The sequence below is a fragment of the Coregonus clupeaformis genome, chromosome 30 (assembly GCF_020615455.1).
Source record: "Coregonus clupeaformis isolate EN_2021a chromosome 30, ASM2061545v1, whole genome shotgun sequence".
Classification (NCBI taxonomy): Eukaryota; Metazoa; Chordata; class Actinopteri; order Salmoniformes; family Salmonidae; genus Coregonus; species Coregonus clupeaformis.
This window is the reverse complement of record NC_059221.1, coordinates 27,173,650-27,194,823: the sequence shown is the minus strand read 5'-3', so window position 1 is coordinate 27,194,823 and position 21,174 is coordinate 27,173,650. Positions and strand designations below refer to the sequence as shown.

General features: G+C 42.5%; 2 protein-coding genes across 13 annotated transcripts in view; one reads left to right on the top strand and one right to left on the bottom strand.

Moving 5' to 3' along the window:
• LOC121545557 (cold shock domain-containing protein E1) overlaps positions 1-14,788 on the top strand; it is a 35,455-nt gene extending 20,667 nt beyond the window's left edge. The window contains exons 2-22 of one of the 12 annotated variants that reach the window (XM_041856177.1): positions 871-1,113; positions 3,458-3,607; positions 5,134-5,329; positions 5,740-5,906; positions 6,621-6,707; positions 6,777-6,895; positions 7,018-7,099; positions 7,196-7,324; positions 7,650-7,775; positions 7,891-8,130; positions 8,411-8,575; positions 9,790-9,957; positions 10,276-10,287; positions 11,258-11,365; positions 11,523-11,698; positions 11,817-11,929; positions 12,047-12,166; positions 12,286-12,464; positions 12,668-12,831; positions 13,082-13,214; positions 13,321-14,788. In XM_041856177.1, coding sequence (XP_041712111.1) covers positions 988-1,113; positions 3,458-3,607; positions 5,134-5,329; positions 5,740-5,906; positions 6,621-6,707; positions 6,777-6,895; positions 7,018-7,099; positions 7,196-7,324; positions 7,650-7,775; positions 7,891-8,130; positions 8,411-8,575; positions 9,790-9,957; positions 10,276-10,287; positions 11,258-11,365; positions 11,523-11,698; positions 11,817-11,929; positions 12,047-12,166; positions 12,286-12,464; positions 12,668-12,831; positions 13,082-13,214; positions 13,321-13,368 — 2,808 coding nt within the window. In that variant the 5' untranslated portion in view covers positions 871-987 and the 3' untranslated portion in view covers positions 13,369-14,788. The remainder of the gene's footprint in view (positions 1-870; positions 1,114-3,457; positions 3,608-5,133; positions 5,330-5,739; positions 5,907-6,620; positions 6,708-6,776; positions 6,896-7,017; positions 7,100-7,195; positions 7,325-7,649; positions 7,776-7,890; positions 8,131-8,410; positions 8,576-9,789; positions 9,958-10,275; positions 10,288-11,257; positions 11,366-11,522; positions 11,699-11,816; positions 11,930-12,046; positions 12,167-12,285; positions 12,465-12,667; positions 12,832-13,081; positions 13,215-13,320) is intronic. The other 11 variants (XM_041856182.2, XM_041856179.2, XM_041856181.2 and 8 more) reach the window with 11 other exon arrangements.
• Positions 14,789-14,919: 131 nt separating this feature from the next.
• On the bottom strand, positions 14,920-17,447 carry LOC121546666 (ras association domain-containing protein 8). The gene is made up of 3 exons (XM_041857889.2): positions 17,272-17,447; positions 16,674-16,783; positions 14,920-16,549 (listed from the first exon to the last, which is right to left on the bottom strand). The coding sequence occupies exons 2-3, from the start codon at positions 16,774-16,776 to the stop codon at positions 15,189-15,191; spliced, it is 1,464 nt and encodes a 487-aa protein (XP_041713823.1). The 5' UTR covers positions 16,777-16,783; positions 17,272-17,447; the 3' UTR covers positions 14,920-15,188.
• Between the last annotated feature and the right edge of the window lie 3,727 nt (positions 17,448-21,174).

Sequence of the window (21,174 nt, the reverse complement as noted above, 5' to 3'; positions counted from 1 at the left end):
ATGCGTTTTTCTGGATTTTTGTTGTTGTTATTCTGTCTCGCTGTTCAAATAAACCTACCATTAAAATTATAGACTGATCATGTCTTTGTCAGTGGGCAAACGTACAAAATCAGCAGGGGATCAAATACTTTTTTCCCTCACTGTAGATGTCATTTGATGTTAAATCAAAGAAGGGGAAAACACACGCTCCCAATTTCTACTCTGGTTCCCTGCTGGGCAGTCATAGGGCAGCAATGTAGATATTTATTTATGACTATGAAAACAAATAATCCACTAAATGTCCCAGAAATCTATCTTGATTAAACAATATGCTGCTCTTGTGCATGTGCTACAATTTTAACGAAGATGGTAATATTGCCCCATACCTAGATGGTGGTATTTGATATTGTAGAAAACCCTTCGTTTTTTTGTGTGACATCTACGTGCACAGCAGCTCCCGTAATTCGCTCATTCACTTTAGTGACTTGAATTTCAGATGCTGTTTGTTAGTTTTGGACAAACCATCCAGTACGGAACCTCAAATTATAATGAATGAACTCTGCATCTACTTTATAAGGATTCATTGTTCTGCAACTTTCTTTGGGTCAATTGGTAACAAGCCAGATTAATTGCACCAACTCTAGCAGAGAGATTTTAGCGCAGTTGTGAAGTTGTATTTTTTTTGTAACCATAGGCCTACTTCGTTATGGAAGTTATTTAGCAGTCTTTCCTCTGCCTCTTTATCCTACCCCTCTACCTGGTCCCATCTAGCCTTCTGTTCCCTTGTCTCCTCATTCCCACAGACCCCTTCCCATGATTGACTCTGCTCACTGGCTGACATTTTGCCTCCTTTTATTTATTTTTGTCCCTTTCCCCTTTTCACCCTTGCAGACGTCCACTGGGTGGTTTTAAAAAAGAGAGGAAAAATAACTAGAAAAATCAAGGCGTTCAAGCAAACCAGTAATCAAGTACAACAAAGGGGAGTTTGACTCAAGTTTATGGAAAAATATGGGCAGCCCCTGGAAAGGCTTTGTCGAGTTTACCTTGCCCGCGTCGCCACCTGCCGCGTTCGTTAGAGCTGACCTGAGCAGCACCTCCCCCGTCGGACTCAGCCTGTCACCGTACGGCCGATCCGTAAGTTCCATCATCCCCACTACTTCCTCCCTCCGTCTTCTCCCCCCATCGAACACCCATTCACCCACCTTGCCCCTCTCTGCTCTGACTAGCATAAGCTTTCCATTCCTCTGGACTCAGAGACTAGCCTCTGCTCAGGTGCAGTGTAGCAGGTACAGGGTGGTCTAAAGGTTACTGGGGATTTGGGTTTGTTTCATTCTGTTTTACCCACCACGATTTATGTAAATGACGCCGTAAATGCTTTGTGCAATTCCCCACGTCCCCTGAGATTAAAGGTGTGGGATATGGTTAGTGTTGTAATTGCCATGTTATGTAGACAATATAAACAAACTGTTTGATCAGTTACTTCTGTTTAGTGATGATAGTACAGAAGACATTTTCGACGAGACTTGGTACAAAATCTGTTTGGCATTCTTCTTCAAGTAATAAGTAGACTGAAATTAATCTAATTTATAACCAAGGTAGGTACATTTGGTCTAGTTTGTAAGATGATTTGGAACTGCATGGCACCAGCCATCGTGGAAACAAGGTCGCTTAATCTGAAATCTTAGGTATCAAACCAGCAAATCAAAATATTTAGGACGGACCACCTGAACCACTAACTACTAGGAAGTTAAACTCTGTTAGCGTTGATGCTTTGCTAGGAAGGGCATTTTTTACGAACAGTTTTAAGCTATAGTTCGAATCAGTTCGATTATTTGTTACATTGTATTTGTTTCATTTGGTCCGGTTGTTTTTAAATTTAGTGAAACGAACAAAACCACAAGTCAATGCAAGTCATTTGTTTACTGGACAAAATGTGCACGTTAAATCCATCTATGATTTTCAAGAAGCATCATTTTTGTATCCCAATCGTCATCTCTTTTTGAGGGAATCACAGTGCGTTGTTTATTGCGCCCCCGAGTGCAGATGGTGTTCACACCATGCCAAACGAACTGAACTAAGGGGGTAAACACACCAGAGTTTGGGGGAAAGACCACTCCAAACCTATTCGGTGTGAAAGCCCCCTAAGGGGACTAGGCAGCTCTGAGACAGTTCATGTAACCCACTATTACCTTACTGTGTAGATGCGCTTCTGTTTAACCAGTCATAAAAAATATTCATGCAAGTAGTCCCCGAGTGGCGCAGTGGTCTAAGGCACTGCTAGCTGTGCCACTAGAGATCCTGGTTCGAATCCAGGCTCTGTCGTAACCGGCCGCGACCGGGAGACCCATGGGGCGGCGCACAATTGGCCCAGCGTCGTCCAGGGTAGGGGAGGGAATGGCCGGCAGGGGTGTAGCTCAGTTGGTAGAGCATGGCGTTTGCAACGCCAGGGTTGTGGGTTTGATTCCCACGGGGGGCCAGTATAAAAAAATAAAATAATGTATGCACTCACTAACTGTAAGTCGCTCTGGATAAGAGCGTCTGCTAAATGACTAAAAATGTAAATGTAAAAAATGATTGGCCAGCTCAGCCAATTAGCCAACATGACATGTTCTGAGGAAATGGCAAGCATTTTTTTAACTGTCTATTTGAGGATGTGTTTTTTATTATTTTTTTCTCCAAATTATGCTTTGGCCACATACGAGTATAGGACGAGTCGACAACATTATTTGGGGATGAGTTAATATTCTGTTAACTTTTAAAAAGTGAGAATTTAACTGGACAGTTTAACTTTATTTCAGGCAATAACGATGTAACAGAATTTCATGATTTCACTTCAGCAATTAACATTTTACATGACCACCTTCCTCTACCCTTTGTTCCATCTGTCCATTCCTTCAAATATGTTGAATGGCAAGTGTTTTTGTATTATTTTAGTTAGTTTGTGATAGGGGTAAATTGATCATTGTAGGGTGTTGCAAAAACGACCTCGGACGTTCACTTTTTTTCATTTTAGTGTTGTAGAGCCAAACAGCACATTAATTTCCATCGTAATGCTAGAGATGCTAGGTCTCTGCTAATTACTCAATAAAATTATGGGTTTCTCTTATGGAATTATGTGGTCCTCTGTAGCTCAGCTGGTAGAGCACGGCGCTTGTAACGCCAAGGTAGTGGGTTCGATCCCCGGGACCACCCATACACAAATGTATGCACGCATGACTGTAAGTCGCTTTGGATAAAAGCGTCTGCTAAATGGCATATTATTATAATTATTTATTATTATTATTATAATTATGATTCTCAGGGTCAGTATCGATCAGTATTTTTACTTGCCCCTCACTTTTACAATTAAAGAAAGCGTAAGAATATAATTTTAAAGAACTAGAACGCTGAGGTGTAATGGAATGAAATCTGAGCTCATGGTTAAAACCACAGCTCCAAGTATCTCTGAATTCCAAAAACCTTTTGACCATCCCAACAGTGTGACCCAGTCCTGAGCCCACTGTCGGATATGGAGAGAGTTCATTCTGAACCCCCTTTGGCATGTAATACGGCCTCTGCGGTGGCTATCCCCCGCTCGTTCTCGGTCTCCCACAAAAAACACAAGCGGACACCCCTGTATCAGAGATCAGTAAGTGGGCATGTTGTGTGGGCATTGCATCGGTTGCACCCACAGTCACAGTGATGGACTGCCCTGTCTGCTCCTGTGGTCTCCTTTGGTGACGTTTGCTAACCGCATGGTTTGATTGTTTTGCAGTGGCTCTTGACTGATTATGGTGCTTTTGAAGTCATTGTAGCACCCAGTTCATCTTGACTTAATGTGCTAGTCAATGGAAAATGGCAATGGTTTCTATAACCAACAGTTTTTGCATGTATAATGTTCCAAACCTAAAGAAATTGAGTGAATAGAAGTGCATGATTATCTTGAGCCAACTAGAAATGACTATACAGTGTGGGCTTTATTGGTAGTGAATTAGGGTTGGGTGGTATCCAGATTTCCATACCTTCATACCGTGCCTGTGCCATCCCGGCATATATGTTATTACCGCTAGTGCATACAAGGTAATTTTTTATTTTTTATTTTTTATGTTAAAAAAGACCTAAAAAAGTCACTTAATCAGAATGCTAACAAGTTTTAAGGAATCCTCATAGAGAACGCTAACTAAATGCTAATGAGCACATTGCGAACATTTTGTACAGTTTAACCTAAACTATAGAAGTAACTCAAATGCAACTCACAGTTTGTTGCACGCATAAAACAAATATTAGCCAGCAAGGCTCTTGATCCAGGAGGGAATTCTCTGCTGTTACCAAGTGAATGCTTGATTTTAGAAGAAGCTAACCACTTAGCTAGATAGCGAACTAGCTACTAAATTAGCAAACCAAATGCACAACTGCAGAGCATTTAGCACATTTTAGACAAGTTACTAGTTATAAGATATATCTAGCCGGCAAACAGTTTAGTTGTACATTTCATACTGTAATTGGATCACCTGGTGCACAAGGCTCCAGTCTAGTCGTGTGCTTGTAAACAAACACCATGTGACTGGGGACTACCGTAAACGACATAATGTGACGAGTGAAATGAAGAACGCGATGTTTTTTAAAATCTCCTAACGTATTGCACAAGTTGACTGCAGGTATTTACTTAAAAAGTAGCTTCAAATATTCAAAATAATAATAATTTAAATCTAAGAAATAGTTTAAAGGTATTGAAAAACCAACCTGTGGCTTTTTACAAATACCCCGGTATAGGGTATATACAGTATACTGCCCAAGCCTATAGTGAATGGTCTGAATCGACATGAAAACCCATCTGGGGTTAGCCAACTGTGTGCTCACCGGTATTCACATGAGAGGGAAATTGTCATATAACACTAGAAAGCTCTTTGGGTTAGTCTCTCCAAACTTTGGTTCAACCACCTGTCGGGAAGCACATTTTGGGTAGGGATTTATTTGTAGATGTGTGTTTTACTAAATGCATGTTTGGGTAAAATAGATCCTATCAGTGTGTATGTGGGAGTTTAATTTGTCAGTTAATTGTTCTATCATACATTTACACAATCCCACTCATAAGCTCTCAAAGCTTAAGGGCTGTGTTTTGACTGACATTTGATTTGTTCAATGAGTAACATTCTCCGTTCTTGTTCTGTTCAGATGAGTTTTGACCCTGGCATGCTCCACAATGGGCACACTGCGTTTGCCAACGGCACGGCGGTGGGCATCAGGGAGACGGGCGTGGTGGAGAAGCTGCTCACCTCCTACGGGTTCATCCAGTGCTCGGAGCGGCAGGCACGCCTCTTCTTTCACTGCTCCCAATACAATGGCAACCTGCAGGAGCTCAAGATAGGAGGTGAGAGGCCAGGGCTTCTAGTCATTTTTGTAGTCTAGTCTCATCCACCAGCCATATACTGAACAACACAACATTTTTAGGGGTGGTTTCCCAGACACAGATTAAGCCTAATCCTGGACTAAAAAGCATTTTCAAATGAGATTCTCCTTTTGAGTTTGTTTTTTAGTCAAGGACTATGCTTAATCTGTGTTTGGGAAACTGCACTTCATGTTTATCTGGTCAAAAATGAAAATCCCCCTAAGATATCCTGGGAGCTGAGTGGTGACAATTGATTTCTGCCTTGGTCTCTTCACAAGATACGGTGGGCAGCCTTTAAGTCGATGGAACGCCATGAATGTACGGTTAGTATTTGGTGTGGAACACACATTTTCTCAAAACCTGTTTCCTTCCTTCTCTCTCTGCCTCTCCAGATGATGTGGCGTTTGAAGTGTCCTCAGACAGGCGTACTGGCAAGCCCATAGCAGTGAAGCTGCTTAAGATCAAACCAGAGGTGCTTCCAGAGGAGCGCATCTCGGGCCAGGTGGGGCCAGACTCGCACGCCTCTCCATTTACTGTGCTGCATGGTTATATTCATCCAGTTAAGGAACACCATTTTACTTTTGGTTCTGTTCTTGTCCGTGTCACCTCAATGTTGGTGTTTGTTTGTCGGTTGCGGGTATGTTCGAGCTCATTGTAAATCTTTTCACTCATTTTTGTTCATTTAATAGTTTCATAGATGTGTACATTCTTTTATACTAAACCTTTCTCCCCAAGGATTTGAATCTGATTCTAAATCCACATTTGTCTTTCCATTATTTGTGTTATCGTTAGTATCTCTGCTTGTCTGAAACACTAGGAATACCATCTGTTTCCATGGAGATTTACAGTGGGCTTAACTGTCCTCGACATACATTTTGTGTGGTGTTTATTGGCTGGAGGTGGGATTTAATGTTTAAACAAAATAGAAAATATAGAATTATACATAGTATAAATCTTTATCCAGAAAGTCAGTAAATCGAATAAGCTTGATTGGATGTGATATTTTGAAAGCCATTGGAGTCTTTTCTATTAGCCTTCTCTTCAAATGGCCTTTATTCATTCAAATGGACTATTTGGCATCTCATGCAGTAGTGTCTACAGTACGTAGCCCTTGGCTTTCTTGATATACCTTTGAAAATCAACCAGTTTGTCCGTTTTCACTTACCTGATTATTGTAATTACACTGATTGTAGTTAGGTATTCGTGTTTGTCTGACTCACCCAAATGCCATTCTTAACCATCTCCTCCCCCTGTGGTTCTTGCTGTCCTTTAGGTCGTCTCAGCGATTCCTACTCACCTGGATGGCAAGTCTGCTCCAGGGCAGGTGCCCACTGGCAGTGTATGCTACGAGAGAAATGGGGTAAGACTGTCAAATGGCCTAAAGAAAGAGACTTGTCATGTCAAGGCTGGTAGTCAATGTAATGTAAAGTATGGATTCCTTCCCACGCAGGAGGTGTTTTACCTGACCTACACCCCAGACGACATAGAGGGCAACATGCACCTGGACACGGGAGACAAAGTCAGCTTCTACATGGAAACCAACAAGCAGTGAGTTGTTTTTCTTTGTGTCTTATTGCTTCCCAAACAAATTATCTTGAGTTTCCATTTTTTACTATGTTTGATTGCACAATACCGAAGCCGTTTCCTCATGCCTATCTTCTGTGTTTCAGCACCGGTGCAGTCAGTGCTCACAACATTGTCCTGGTAAAGAAGAAACAGATGAGGTGCCAGGGGGTTGTCTGTGCCACCAAGGTAAAGCCACACTACACACTTGTGGATCCCTGGCTGGACATTGGCTAGTCTACGTGCCTGATTATGCTCTATAACCCTTTGTGTTGTGTCTGGCAGGAGGCCTTTGGGTTCATTGAGAGAGCTGACGTGGTGAAGGAGATCTTCTTCCATTACAGCGAGTTCAAGGGCGACCTGGAGGCCCTGCAGGCCGGCGACGACGTGGAGTTCACCATCAAAGAGAGAAACGTAGGTGGCATCACATGGAAACGTTCTGGCCAGCCAACTCAAGTTGTGGTGAATTGCAAAAGTATAGAATACGAGGCCAGTATTTGGATCATTGGAATCAAGTTGTTATTCTTAAGATGTTGGGGATTCAACTTGTCAAAGCAGACTTAGGTTTAATGGCAGTCAGAATGTCTCAATAGGAAAAGCCATTCAACAGAAATGACTCATGTATATGTTCTTAATACATCTTGTTGCCATAAGCCTGTAAAGATGCAAAATAATGTCCTAATAGAGGGGGGAAAAACAACATTGAAGTAACTAAAGCATCTTGTTTTCTCTCCTCTAGGGGAAAGAGGTGGCCACTGACGTGAGGCTGCTCGCCCAGGGGACAGTCATATTTGAGGACATCAGCATCGAGCAGTTTGAAGGCACTGTTGCCAAGGTCATCCCTAAAGTTCCAACCAAGAACCAGGTCAGAAACTTACACCATGCCTCCATGCTTACAAGTAACCTGAGTTTGTTTTTTACTGTATCATATAGATTATTTAATGATCAAACTTTTAAAATTGTTCCTCCACGTCTTTCAGAATGATCCACTACCAGGCCGCATCTGTGCCAGGATCAGTTACACGGACAAGGAGCTCCTGTTTGGTGAGAAGGACACCAAGTCCAAGGTGACCCTGCTGGAGGGAGACCATGTGCAGTTCAACATCTCCACGGACCGCAGGGACAAGCTGGAGCGGGCCACCAACATCGACATCCTGCCCGATACCTTCCACTTCACCAAGGAGTCCCGTGAGATGGTAAGGACCCTGAGGAGATCCATGGTACGCCTTCTAGTTCATTTGAGGAAGCTTGTTTGTGGGGTTTTAATCAGTGAAATATGGCAACCTAGTTCAATTCTCTGATATTTGCATTCCTCAAATTTAGTCCATACTGTTGTGTATATCCTACAAAATGCATGAGCTGAAACCTGCAGGCCCGAATGAAAGGGAAGGATGGCACTTTTCAGCATTGTATCTGCAGTGCACTGTCCTTTAAATGTTATAGAATCAACGGCATCTCTGCTGTGTGTTAACGGCTCTCCCTCTCCTCTCTGTCCTATAGGGTGTGATCGCTGCCATGCGCGACGGCTTTGGCTTCATCAAGTGTGTGGACCGGGACGCCAGGATGTTCTTTCACTTTAGCGAGGTCCTGGAAGAGAGCCAGTTGCACATATCTGACGAAGTCGAGTTCACCGTTGTGCCCGTGAGTCCAGAGAAAACGTCCATGGTCCGTTTTTCAACATACAAATGCTGTCTTTTAATTCCTTTCCTCTCGCCTGACCTTTCTGTCCATCTTCAGGGGTTGTTAGAGTTCCGAAATCTACAAATGCAGACCATCAAAAAAATCTTCATTTTAAATCAGTTCGCCTGCGTTTTTATATTGAAAGATTTTTGTTCTCTTCAATAGTGATCAGGGGCGTGCAACTATAGTTTTCCTTCACAGAAAATTAGTGCAACACATTTGGCAGAAAAAGCTTAATTTTCATCAGATGACAAAGTGCAGCGCTATTTGGCTAGCAGCCACACAAGTAAATGAGCTTACAAGTCTTTTTTGAAAAAATGATGCATGGCCGTCATTTGTCTGATCATAGGAAATGTAGCTGGCTACATTCTTTCTAATGTTTTGGTTGAAGTTAGTCTTGCATTTTACCAGAGAGAAGTAGGCTACAATGAGAAAAGTACCGGAGAAAAGTAGCTACACATCAGTTAGTCTGCTGATAGAATGCCCATTCGTGAATTCTCATCCAAGTGGAGAAGTGCAGCTGAAGCACAAAATGAAGGGTCTATCGGAGTACCAAACATGTACGCACAGCAGTGTTTTAGAATATTGGACCATTGGCATTCATGCTTTTCGAATTCTCAGCGCAGCTCAAGCGATTTCTCCAACTGTCAACACATTAAAATGAATAGAGGACGCGTACTGGAGACGCGTTGGTTGGGAATTGTGGGGAGTTGCGTGTTCGGCCTCTACGTCCCCCGCGGCTGGTGGTCTTGGAGCCATGTAGCTATGTCACAATGGTATGCTGGTCTATCGTGTCCTAGCGTCTGTGGATTAGGATTTACACTTAAGTCTGTCGAACAGAAATTACAATAAGAAGCATTTTAGATCTGCATTCACAAAACTCAGCAAAATATTTCTTATGCGTTGTATTTTTTTCTTGTGAAAAACACAGAATTCAGCGTTAACGCAACCCCTGATCTTCCAAGGGTGTTAGTTTTGTAGGGAACTCTTGATTTAGAAATGAACATGCAGTCAATTGTTTTAAATATTAGGAATTCTCACTCTTTGAACCCATTCAAATTTCCTAGGCGCATTGCGTTCCAAATGTATTTTGGTCTCTGGCTACCTCCACAATATAATCCAAACAATCTCAATGAGAGCATTATCGAACACCAACACTAATTGAAAGGGGTGTTTTATCCCTCCCCTCTCCTGTGCAGGACATGCTGTCTGCCCAGAGGAACCACGCAGTGCGCATCAAGAAGCTGCCCAAGGGTACAGTGTCCTTCCACACCCAGTCTGAGCAGCGCTTTGTGGGTGTGGTGGAGAAGGAGGCCACGGCAGCCATCACCAACAAGAGCGCCAGCCCCAGCAAGGCCAAAGAGAAGGTATGAGAGCACCCAGGGCAGCACTAGGAAGCCCACAGCAACATTGTCAATAACTTTTGTCCCTTGATTAATTTTTTACAGTGCACTTTTGGTTGTCTTTCTTCCCTGCCTGATCTTTCTTTGACTTCTCTCCCCCAAGCCCCCCCCGTCTGATCAGTATCGAAATTGAAAACCCCTCCGAGACCCACACACACACACTTCCCATTACCATCACGCATTTTTCAGACCATTGATTTTTGATGAGCCCTCTTTAGTTCTAATTCTCCTCTTTGCTTTCTCCTTTCACCCTCTCCTCCTCATGCTCCTTCTCTCCATTAGAAAAAAGACAAGGTAGGAGTTTTGTCTTTGCATGATGCCATCACCCTGATCAATGCTTTATTTATGCCCATACGCCTGTTCTATTGAAATGTTTTCCTACAGGGTTGACACAAGTTTTGGATAAGTCTCCTCAAATTGGCTAAATTGCGAGAAGTTGCCCTAGTTACCTTAAATTCACAAAGTTTCGTTTTTTGCTCACTTACTTACACTCCTCATGTCCTAACCTTTGCTCTTCTTCACATTTCGGCAGACATGCATAGTTGACATGTACGCCCAAATAGGTAGACTAAATGTGTATATTTAATATAAAGTAGTAAAGGTCAGTGGTGTGGTCTATGGCCCTCTAAATGTGCTCCTCAACCCAGAGTTGACGGCATGGTTTCAGTCCTACTAATTAACCTCTAAATCATTTCCTCTGTAAAAACAGTTCTCACTTTTGAAGTCTTGAAATTTGCTTTACTAGTTCCTAAGGAGATATGACGTTTAACACTGTTCGTACAAAGGTGTTGATTTCAAACAGTCAAGGCTAATGCTAACCAAATACTAACAGGGGTGCTTTGGAATGTGTGCTGTTTCACATCTTGGTGCCAGTCATCTGCACGCTTAGCTTTTTAACAAGGACTTGCTACTGCTGTTCATCTGATATACTCCAAAGTTTATATCAAAGATGCATCATTCCTCCCTTCCTCTGAAGTAATCACTGATCTGCACCGGTTTGGATGAATGTTTTTTTTTATTTTCTACCCTTTTACTTTCGCCTATCCAGCCTGTTCAGATCAGTAATTCAATTTCTTTGCCAGGAAGGGTGCCTTTTCCTCTCTGGAAGTATTTTAACATTTCCCAATGCTCAGAACCACAGGAGGGTCCTCGAAGTGACATCAAGGTGCTACAGTTCAATGCCTGAGTTCTGGAGAGGAGAGCACTAGCCAACCTTTGACTGGAACTGCCAGTCTAATCAGTTTGCTGATGTGTCCTCCTGTAGGAAGCAGAAGAGGGAGTGATTTCTTATGAGGACTGTGGAGTGAAGCTGACTGTCTCGTACCATGTCAAAGATCTGGAGGGAGCTGCCCAGCCACAGGCAGGAGACAAGGTACTGAAAACCAGTTTACAAGTTAAAACAAACAAACCAGTAAAACAAGTCAACACTGGCTCAAATGTGCTTTGTCGAAATGGCAACATACCAACCCCAAAAATATATCCTGGAGTTGGCTGTTTCTATTTGGTGTAAATCCAACCTTGTCTTCTAGGTGGAGTTCTCCATCAACGAGGTAAAGAGGACGGGCCAGCAGAGCGCGGTCACCATCAAGATCCTCAACCGCACCGTCAACACCAAGAGGCTGCTGGGATACATCGCCACCCTGAAAGACAACTTTGGCTTCATTGAGACGGCCAATCACGATCAAGAGATCTTCTTTCACTACAGGTACAACTATTCAACGCAGGAAAGCTACAGTGTAAAAGATGTTGGTTGCTATCACATTAGATGTGTCCAAAAAATAATTATCCAGGTTTTTCATGCTGCCTGTATCTGTCTGTACCAGTGAGCTGTGTGGAGACATGGAGAACCTGGAGCTGGGCGACACTGTGGAATACACCCTGTCCAAGGGCAAAGGAAACAAAGTCAGCGCTGAGAAGGTTAATAAGGTGGCAGCAGGTAGGCAAGACAATGCTCTAGTCATTTGTTTGATTTTGCACTACAGTCTGCTCTATAGTGAAGCATTTATATATTAGTAATCAAAGTGTCTATGCTAATGGTGTACTGTTATTGCAGTGAATGATGTGGGGCAGGATGTTGGTGAGACTGTGATGCTGGGGAAGGTGGTGCGCCCTCTGCGCAGTGTGGACCCGTCCCAGACAGAGTACCAGGGGCTCATCGAGCTCTCGGAGGAAGGCAAGTCTCCACTGGCAGTGGAGGGTTATGTCCATCAATTCAATGTTTTTACTCTGCACATAGTCTACAATAACCAAATGGCTAAATTGACCATTCATCTTGTCCCTCTAACCATTCAGATGGCACGAAGGGTCAGAATTACCCCTTTGGCATCGTGGGCATGACAAACAAGGCAGACTGTCTGCAGAAAGGAGAGCTGGTGAAGTTCCAGCTGTGCACATTGGCCCAGACAGGACAGAAGATGGCCTGCAACGTTGTCCCCCAACGCAAAGCCCTAGTGGAGTGCGTCAAGGATCAGGTATCTGTTCATGCTTGTTGAAACGGGTGCAGGCAGACAGGATTAAATTGCCTTTAAAAATAAGCCTTTATTTATTTTTCAAGTTTGTTAAGGAACTCTAACTTGAAGTAATAAGGATGTATCATTTGTTTTTGGACTTTCTTGGTGTGGCTACCCATGTTGAGTGCTATGCCTATTCAATCTGTACTGTCTTGTCTCCCCAGTTTGGTTTCATCACATATGAAGTTGGTGAGAGTAAGAAGCTGTTTTTCCATGTCAAAGAGGTGCAGGATGGCTTGGAGCTCCAGGCTGGGGATGAGGTGGAGTTCTCAGTCATTCTCAACCAACGCACAGGGAAATGTAGTGCCTGCAACGTGCGCAGAGTCAGGTATTGACCGCAGGGGGTTGTACTAGTACCCATGAAGTGGGCTAAAATGTTTTAGAAACTGAGGTATTACCTAAACTTGCCCAATAAGGATGTCCGTTTCGTGGATGGCAGCCAAAGTCAATTTAACTGAATAAGTGAAATTGAACCTCTAGCCTCCACATTTACTAGTCATGTCTCATTTATGACCCAGTTATCCTAAACCTAGACGGTATATTGTTGGTTAAAAAGCTGTCTTGTTTCTCTACCACAGTGAAGGGCCTAAACCGGTGGCAACCCCCCGTCCCGATCGCTTGGTCAACCGGCTCAAGAGCATCACCCTGGATGATTCTAGCGCCCCCCGCCTAGTCATTGTGAGACAGCCCCGTGGCCCTGACAACTCAAAGGTACACACATTTGAAAGCATAATGCTGTATAATAAGTTCTGATTGATATTTAAGATGTGTAAAGCGTGTTGCTTATAATTCCCGGTCTCTTTTGTTTTGTACCTAGGGCTTCAACGTGGAGCGGAAGACCCGTCAACCGGGTGTCATTGACTGAACAGTACATACCCCACCCTGTCTGGAATAGGTGGGCCCAGATTTAGAAATGCAATCCCAGAATGGAGGACAACAATGGAAAGGGAATTTTGCTGTCTTGCAGAAACATGCTCTTACACACATACATACTCTTGACAGGCACACATAAATAAGCATGTGTAACACCTCTCCCTGTTCCATCACCTGCAATGGAACCCTCTCATTCCATTTGTTCCCTGCCGCCCATGTATGATGTACTTGATACGGTTTCATACTGCAGTATACATGGAGTTTCTCTCCTGAGTGTGTGTGATTGTTGTGCATAAGGTGTTTTAGAAATGGTAGAGGTTAGATTTTTTTTCCATTTTTTTCTTTAAGGGTTTCTGTTCCCCTTAAAATCAGAGTGATGGTTGTGTGGCATTGTCTTGTCCCCATCTTTGCGGAATCTGCTTAAATGTCTGGAATTCTGCACCTGAAACCTGTTGTGGATGTGGGTTGTGTATGTATGTGTTTGTGTGGGTTGTGTGTGTGTGGGCATGTATTAGAGCTCACCTGCTTATTTTCCTCCATTTGTTCTCCCTCATTTAAGGAAACTAAATTATTCTCATTTGCCAATGGTTTCCACTATGCTTTCCTACAAAATGCATAAAGCAAAGTTCCCTTCATAAGGAGGATCCTGTTTCTCATATGTGTGGGCTAAAACACAGAGGCTATTTCTCTGCTCGGTTTTTTTGAGCAGTTTTGAAACACTTTATCCAAGAGCTGGAGTGAAAGCATGGTGTTGTGATGTATGTGAATGTTTAAGTCACTATATGATTTACTTTGAGAAATCTGGAGCATTTCGATACCTTTTCGGTATTCACACGCTCCATAAGCAATTTCCCCAGGTGCAGAATTCCTAATGGCATCTTATATCCAGCAGTTATTTTATACAATGTATTTTTTTTTTGCACATCTTTCCTTTTTTGTTCCATTGAATCTCAATATCTGCTAATGAATAAAATGAAGTAAAAATAAGGTCCTCTGTCCCAAGCCAACCGCCAAAATATTAAGAACAATCTTGGGATGGCTTTTTTGCTAGTAGAAATAATACTGGTCTGCATCCCAAATACCTGTGGGTGGAAATATACTGTATGTAATGTGTGCTTTTTTCTTAGTGAAAGATTCAAACATCACAATATAACACATACATTTTACTTAAGTAAAAGAGGGGGAAAAGGTAACAAAGTATTAGAATTAATCTTAAGGATCAGGATATCTATTATTGTGCTTTAGTGGCATTGGTGGGTGATCTGTTGTGCCTGAATGCACATACGGGAGTTAGTCTAAATGAATTTAAACTGGAGATCACTGGGTTCCTCCTGAACTACACAGATGCTCTCCTATGTACTTTTGTTAATGGTCTTGAATGAAACAATTGAATTAAAGTTTTATGAAAATTACATATGGCGTTTGTCTTTATTTAAAAGAAAATCGAGGCAGTTCAATCTTTGTTCCTTAAATACATAGTTTGTAGAATTTATTTTACTCAATGGCAGTAAGAGTTATTTGAAGCTTTTTCTTTGTATAGGCATGAAAATGTCATTTTTTGGGGGGGGGGGTTCAGTGCAGTAAAAAAGGAAATGCTGTTCTTACCTCTTTCAAACCAAGGTGCCTGAACAGTGGAACAAACTGAAGATTAAAAGATATTCAGCAACTCTTGGTAGGACAAATTTTGCAATTTTTTACAGCCATAGAACCGTCAGTATAGAAATGTAAAACTGAGAACAAATACTGTATCATGAACACAGGCTATATTGTTTGGTTTTTACAGATAAGTTTCAGTTCTTGCTCTACCTCTTTTCAAACTCTGGTGCTGCCCAGATGTATCATTATTTTGGAGAGATGCACAACCCTTGGTTGTGTTTCTGGATTTGGACTCTGAGCTTCAGACCAGCATGTCCACCAGTCCTTGATCTGGTTTGGAGGAACTAAAGCATGAGGATGATTGGAGTCCACTCTTGGAGCAAACTTCCTGTCAGTATTTACCACACGGACTGTAAGAGATCTTGATTGATTCAGGGCCTTATTCAGCCTTGTCCACCCTGCAGCAGCAGGAGATGTGGCATCTTGGCTTGGAACATTCACTTGCTCCTCTTGAACAGTTCTCCTGTCCCTTGAGGAATCAAGTCCTTGCATTTTGCGTTTGTACTCTTCCAACTTGGCCTTACACTCCACAGCTTTCACCTTCATCTCCAGGAACTGTTCCTGCAAGTCTTTCTCATATCCCTCTTCGGCCTTCAGCTCGTTCTTCCAAAATTCCAGCTGCTCTGCCTCCTCCCCAATTTTTTGCTGGGCCTCTTGGTCAGCTTGCCTGGCCTTTCGTTGCTCCTCCAGCTCATGAATCTGGCTATCCGTACAGGTTATTTGGACCTGCAGCTCTTTCAGACTAGCCTGTTGGAGAGCAACTAGTCCTCTTAACTTCCTTTCTTCATCAACCATCTTAAGGGCACTGGTTGGATTCTGCTGGCCCTCAGCTTTTATCTTTGCCATGCTAACCTCTGGGTGTTTCTTAACATGTTGGATGTCCTTACCCTCATCAGAAATGCATAGGTTACTTTTCTTTCTGTCCCTGCCCTGGTCTCCCATGCAGCAGGAGATGTGATGGTGCTCAGTGGACTTGGCACTCTTTTCTCTAAATTTGCTCTGCAAAACCCCAGGAGTGGAGGGATCCTTGGCAACAGTGACAGAAACGTTCAGGGAACTACCATCCCTTTTGACAGTGTCCTTCCTGCTCCCCTTTTTGCGGCCTGATTGGTTCACTGCGCCCCTTCCTAGGCTCTCCAGCCATCCCCAAGCCTCATCCATCAGGGTCAGGGACTTTCTTTTGGTCCTTTTTGATTCTTCTTCATGTGGCTGTTCGGCTTGTTGCCGCAGGCACGATAAGGGCGGTAGGCTTTGACGGTGTAAACTAAGCCCACCGCTAACCCTTTGTACTTTGCCCCCAGCATCTGCTCTCCTAAGCTGAGGGCCAGCCTCGTATCTGCCGCCTTTCCCTCTGCTAGGCCCTTCCCAGAGGGATGGCCCGTTGTGCAGCAGGGTGAGCTGGATCTCTCTGGCCTGCTGGCCGTACTTCGCAAGAGACTCCAGAATCCGTTCATTAGGTGTCACATTCCGCTCATACTCTTTGAATTTCTCCTGAAGTGTGTAGCGCCCAGGACGACCTAAGCAAAGGAAGATAATTGGGATGAATTTATTACCTGAAAGGATTGATTTGGATTAGAAATCATGTAAAGTATACATTGAAATGAGACCCTAAAATATAAATGCTGCCAGATGTGTACTCACCAAGGGATTGAGCCAAAGCTATGACTACTTCCTGGCATGTGGTTTTCTCAGTAACTCCACAGACAACACGTGGGACCCCCTCCACTGATACCTTAACCTCCATTCTTATTCTGTATTCAGAAAATTAAGGGATGAGAACAAAATGAAGCATTACTGTAGGTGCTGATGTCTCTAGGTAAGAGCCTCCTTTACTGTACACACTCAGGGGAAGTGGTGAAGACAGACTATTGACCCTCATTACCATTTTCGGTAATCAGTGTCTGCTCACTGTCTTGGCCAGCTTTGTGGGCAGTCAAAATTACATATTTGTAAGTTGAACGCAATCATCGAGTTGGAATTCACAGTATTTTCAAATTATGCCTAATGATACTCAAGGAGGTAAACAAACAATTCATATATTGAGGGTAAAACTTAATAGTTGAATAAAATGGTATCAAAGACAATGAACAAAGCATCCAGTTGCTAGCATAATTCACCTATTTGGCTTCAAAAGTAGATGGTTGGAAGTTGGACATTTGCTCAAGATAATTGTAATAATCGGTTAGTTCCGATGCCAGAATATCACATACATAGACTGTTAATAAAATGTGCTACCTACCTCTTAGAACCGATGCTGGGAGCCGTCCACTATGCTGAAGGCACAATGCTCTGAAAGGGATAGAAACGGTCTTGTGAGGAGCACAGTGGAGTGAGTAAGGCCAATTTGAAGTCCCTTGGGTATCTACTACTGCAGGGAAGTTTATGATCCCACTCGTCTTGCAAAAAAAGATTGAGGGCTGATCTGTGTGAAAATTGCACAGATTAGACTTTCGGACAGTTTATCAGTATGTTTGCTATAATTATGCTTAAATTGGCATTTTGTTTGTCTCTTACAGTACTTGAATACAATGGATAAATTGACTACTTCGTATGCATTGTATTATTTATTTATTTTGAAAATGCCATTGTTGCGTGAAGAACAACTCAACATTAATCTTATTTGGGTATAAATGAAAATCCAAGCTGACGAACTCTTAGCTACTTATTTTGTTTGAGGTAACCAAATACTATCAACATTGGTTCACTTGCATCAGTAAACTGTCAGAGATATTTTGGGCTCTGAGTGTTTTTGTGTATCTTTCTGACAGGAAGGGGGATCTCTATCGGAACGGAATATATAAACATGCTGGTAAACTGTTCAAAGCTCCAGTACGCCAAGATCTGGAACATTCCACAACTGTTAAATGATTTGCCTTCAATTGACCAAATACTTTTTCAGGTTTTGAGTCTCCAGCCTTGTCAAACAATACAGTAATCCCACATTAGCTACTGACCCTTGTTCATCATGAATCTTGACAGCAAAATACTTGTAAAATTACTTCCACAGCGCCCCTGACAAGTTGTCCCAACTAGTGCTCTGATTAAATGTTCTAGGGAATGGATATTCTTAAATCAATGTTATTACTGTCAATAACACCAACTGAATAGGACGCTCATACCATAGAAATAGAATCAATAGAACCGGCTTGGAACCTCTTACCCTGGCAATTTGACTGGTAAACTCATGGGGTACACTCGCAATGGCTGTCTGGTATTGTGATACAATAATTTCCATGGTAATGTAGATTGTTCATTCAAATGATGCTAACAGATGTGGCTCATGCAATGGAATGTATTTTTTTGTAATGTTAGTTGAGTTGATTCAACAAATCACAGCACAGATTGATGGGTACACTTGCTGCTTTTACTTCCTGCTTTGCTCCTATGGGTACACTCCCAGTGGTCGCCAGTCCACCGATTATGCCATCTTTGACTTGAATGGGGACGCTTGTTCTATCCATTCTATTTCTATGGTTCATACTGTACAAATTAAGCTTGAACTGAAAATATGGTGTTGGAAATATAAACTTGGTCACCCCACAAGGGGGAGCAAAGGTTGTGGAATTTTTCCACTCACAATCTTAGTCTCATTAGTCAACAGATTAGTCATTTGTACACCAAATAAAATTGGGTAGTTTACATTATGTATCTAGTCTAGTGCACATTCTAGTCTAATTCACTCCTGTGCCAAAACTATTGGGACTGAGGTTTTGCATTGTGACACCCTTGAAGAAATAATAAAGATTGAAAATAGTGTTGTGGAATTGATAGTTTTGTCTTGATGTTCTGTGACACTTTTTAAAATATATTTTAAGTAGGCTACATGTGCTTTTGTTTTGGATAGTTTTGGGACAAGAGTGAATTAGGCTAGAATGTGCACTATACTAGATGCATAATGTAAACTGATGGAGTAAAATAAGTGGAACACCTGTTGTCAAACTTTACTTCAGCCTGTCAGGCCCTCCTCCCTAGACGGGTTAATGTTAGGAGAAATGTGAGAGTTGAAACTTAGAACACTTCCCATTCTGCCATGCCAACCACATGTCCAGCTGCTCCCAGCCTCATAGCTTAATGGTGAGCTACAGACCAGGACAGACAAAGAGGACAGATAGTTGAAAGAGGTCATGTTTGTTCACGTGTTTGTTTTCACGTGGTTGCTCGAGTCTAAGCGGTGTCTAAACTGTAGTCAGTAGTGTTAAGTAGAAGATTAGAGGAAGGTATTTGTTGTAAATGCATTAAATCTAAGCCAAATTATAAGACTGCTACTTGATATCCATTGTTCAGTTTTTTGGGAAGTTGGTTGTTCAGTTGGATTTGTTTGGAGCATTATTCATAACAAATTCTGACAGCTGTGATTTATTGCTTAGAAGTGAGATGGTAAACTTAACTCCAGAATGTGATGTGAACTCCAGAGGTGCAAAACAGTGGGCCCTCTACATAAGAGAGGCCATGGGTACGCATAAAATATGCAATAGGCTAATTGGTACTATTCTCCCATAATGTTGGGCTAGTGTGGCTCTTTAGTGCTATAGTTTAAACATTTTATGGAAAATGTGAAATACATTTTTACAGGACTACTCTCCTATGGTGAAAAAATTGCTTGTCTCATTTTGGACACGATATTTCCAGGAAACTTTGTTCATAAGGCTGTGCTCTCTTGTATATGCTTATTTTTACAATGTCATGCCATATTCCTTTGATAATGATCCTTCCTACGTCTAGAAATTAATTTATTGTGTATGTCATTCATGATAATGACAATAAAATGTACAGTGCCAATGTCCCCCACTGCCCACCTCCCTCCTTTCTACCCAATGTCCCCCACTGCCTCTATATGGCAAGATGTAAGATCTGTCAACTTCTAGTGTATCTTTGTTTTCACTTCAACTTTCTACTTGTGATGTTCTAGACGCAGTGCTTAAGATTTTAGAGTGCAGTTTTATATTTATTTGCAAGTAATGCGGAAAGAGCTCATGTGTATCGTTATTGGTAATCTGCTTCAAGATGATCAGTTGGGACCAGGGATCAGTCCTTTATATGATCTGGTATTCATTTTTAGAGTATAGGGGAAACTGCTGTGCCAATGCCCCACTGCCCACCTCCCTCCTCTCTACCCAATGTCCCCCACTGCCCACCTCCCTCCTCTCTACCCAATGTCCCCCACTGCCCACCTCCCTCCTCTCTACGCAATGTCCCCCACTGCCCACCTCCCTCCTCTCTACCCAATGCCTCTATTTGGCAGGATGTAATATCTGTAAACTTCTAGTGAGTCTTTGTTTTCACTTCAACTTCCTACTTGTGATGTGCTAGACACCCTGCTTAAGATAAAAAATAAATCCATTGGGCTGATTTGCTTGATCCTTTCTTGCTGCAGCTTTCTGCTCCCCTAATTACATTTATGTCATTTAGCAGACGCTCTTATCCAGAGCGACTTACAGTTAGTGAGTGCATACATAGTTTTTTTATTTTTCATACTGGCCCCCCGTGGGAATCGAGCCCACAACCCTCGCGTTGCAAACGCCATGCTCTACCAACTGAGCTACATCCCTGCCGGCCATTCCCTCCCCTACCCTGGGCCAATTGTGCGCCGCCCCATGGGTCTCCCGGTCACGGCCGGCTACGACAGAGCCTGGATTCGAACCAGGATCTCTAGTGGCACAGCTAGCACTGCGATGCAGTGTCTTAGACCACTGCGCCACTCGGGAGGTCAATAATTTTGGAATCATTGACACTTATTTTTTACCTGACAATTATCTCAGGTGCTACCGTTAGGGTCTGGAAGGCTGCCCATGTGCTGCCTCACCACAAAGGTGGTGACCCCTCTAACATGAATAATTATCGCCCAATCTCTCAAACTGTAAGGATGTAGCTCAGTTGATAGAGCATGGCGTTTGCAACGCCAGGGTTGTGGGTTTGATTCCCACAGGGGGTATGAATTTTTTTAATGTATGCACTAACTGTAAGTCGCTCTGGATAAGAGCGTCTGCTAAATGACTAAAATGTAAATGTAAATGACTTGCCTAGCGAAAATGTTTGAATCTTTAATCAACACTCAGCTTGGATCTTTTCTAGCTTTAAAATGTATTTTAAGTGTCAATCAGCCAGGTTTAGGCCAAGTCATAGCACTATATCTGCTCCTTCT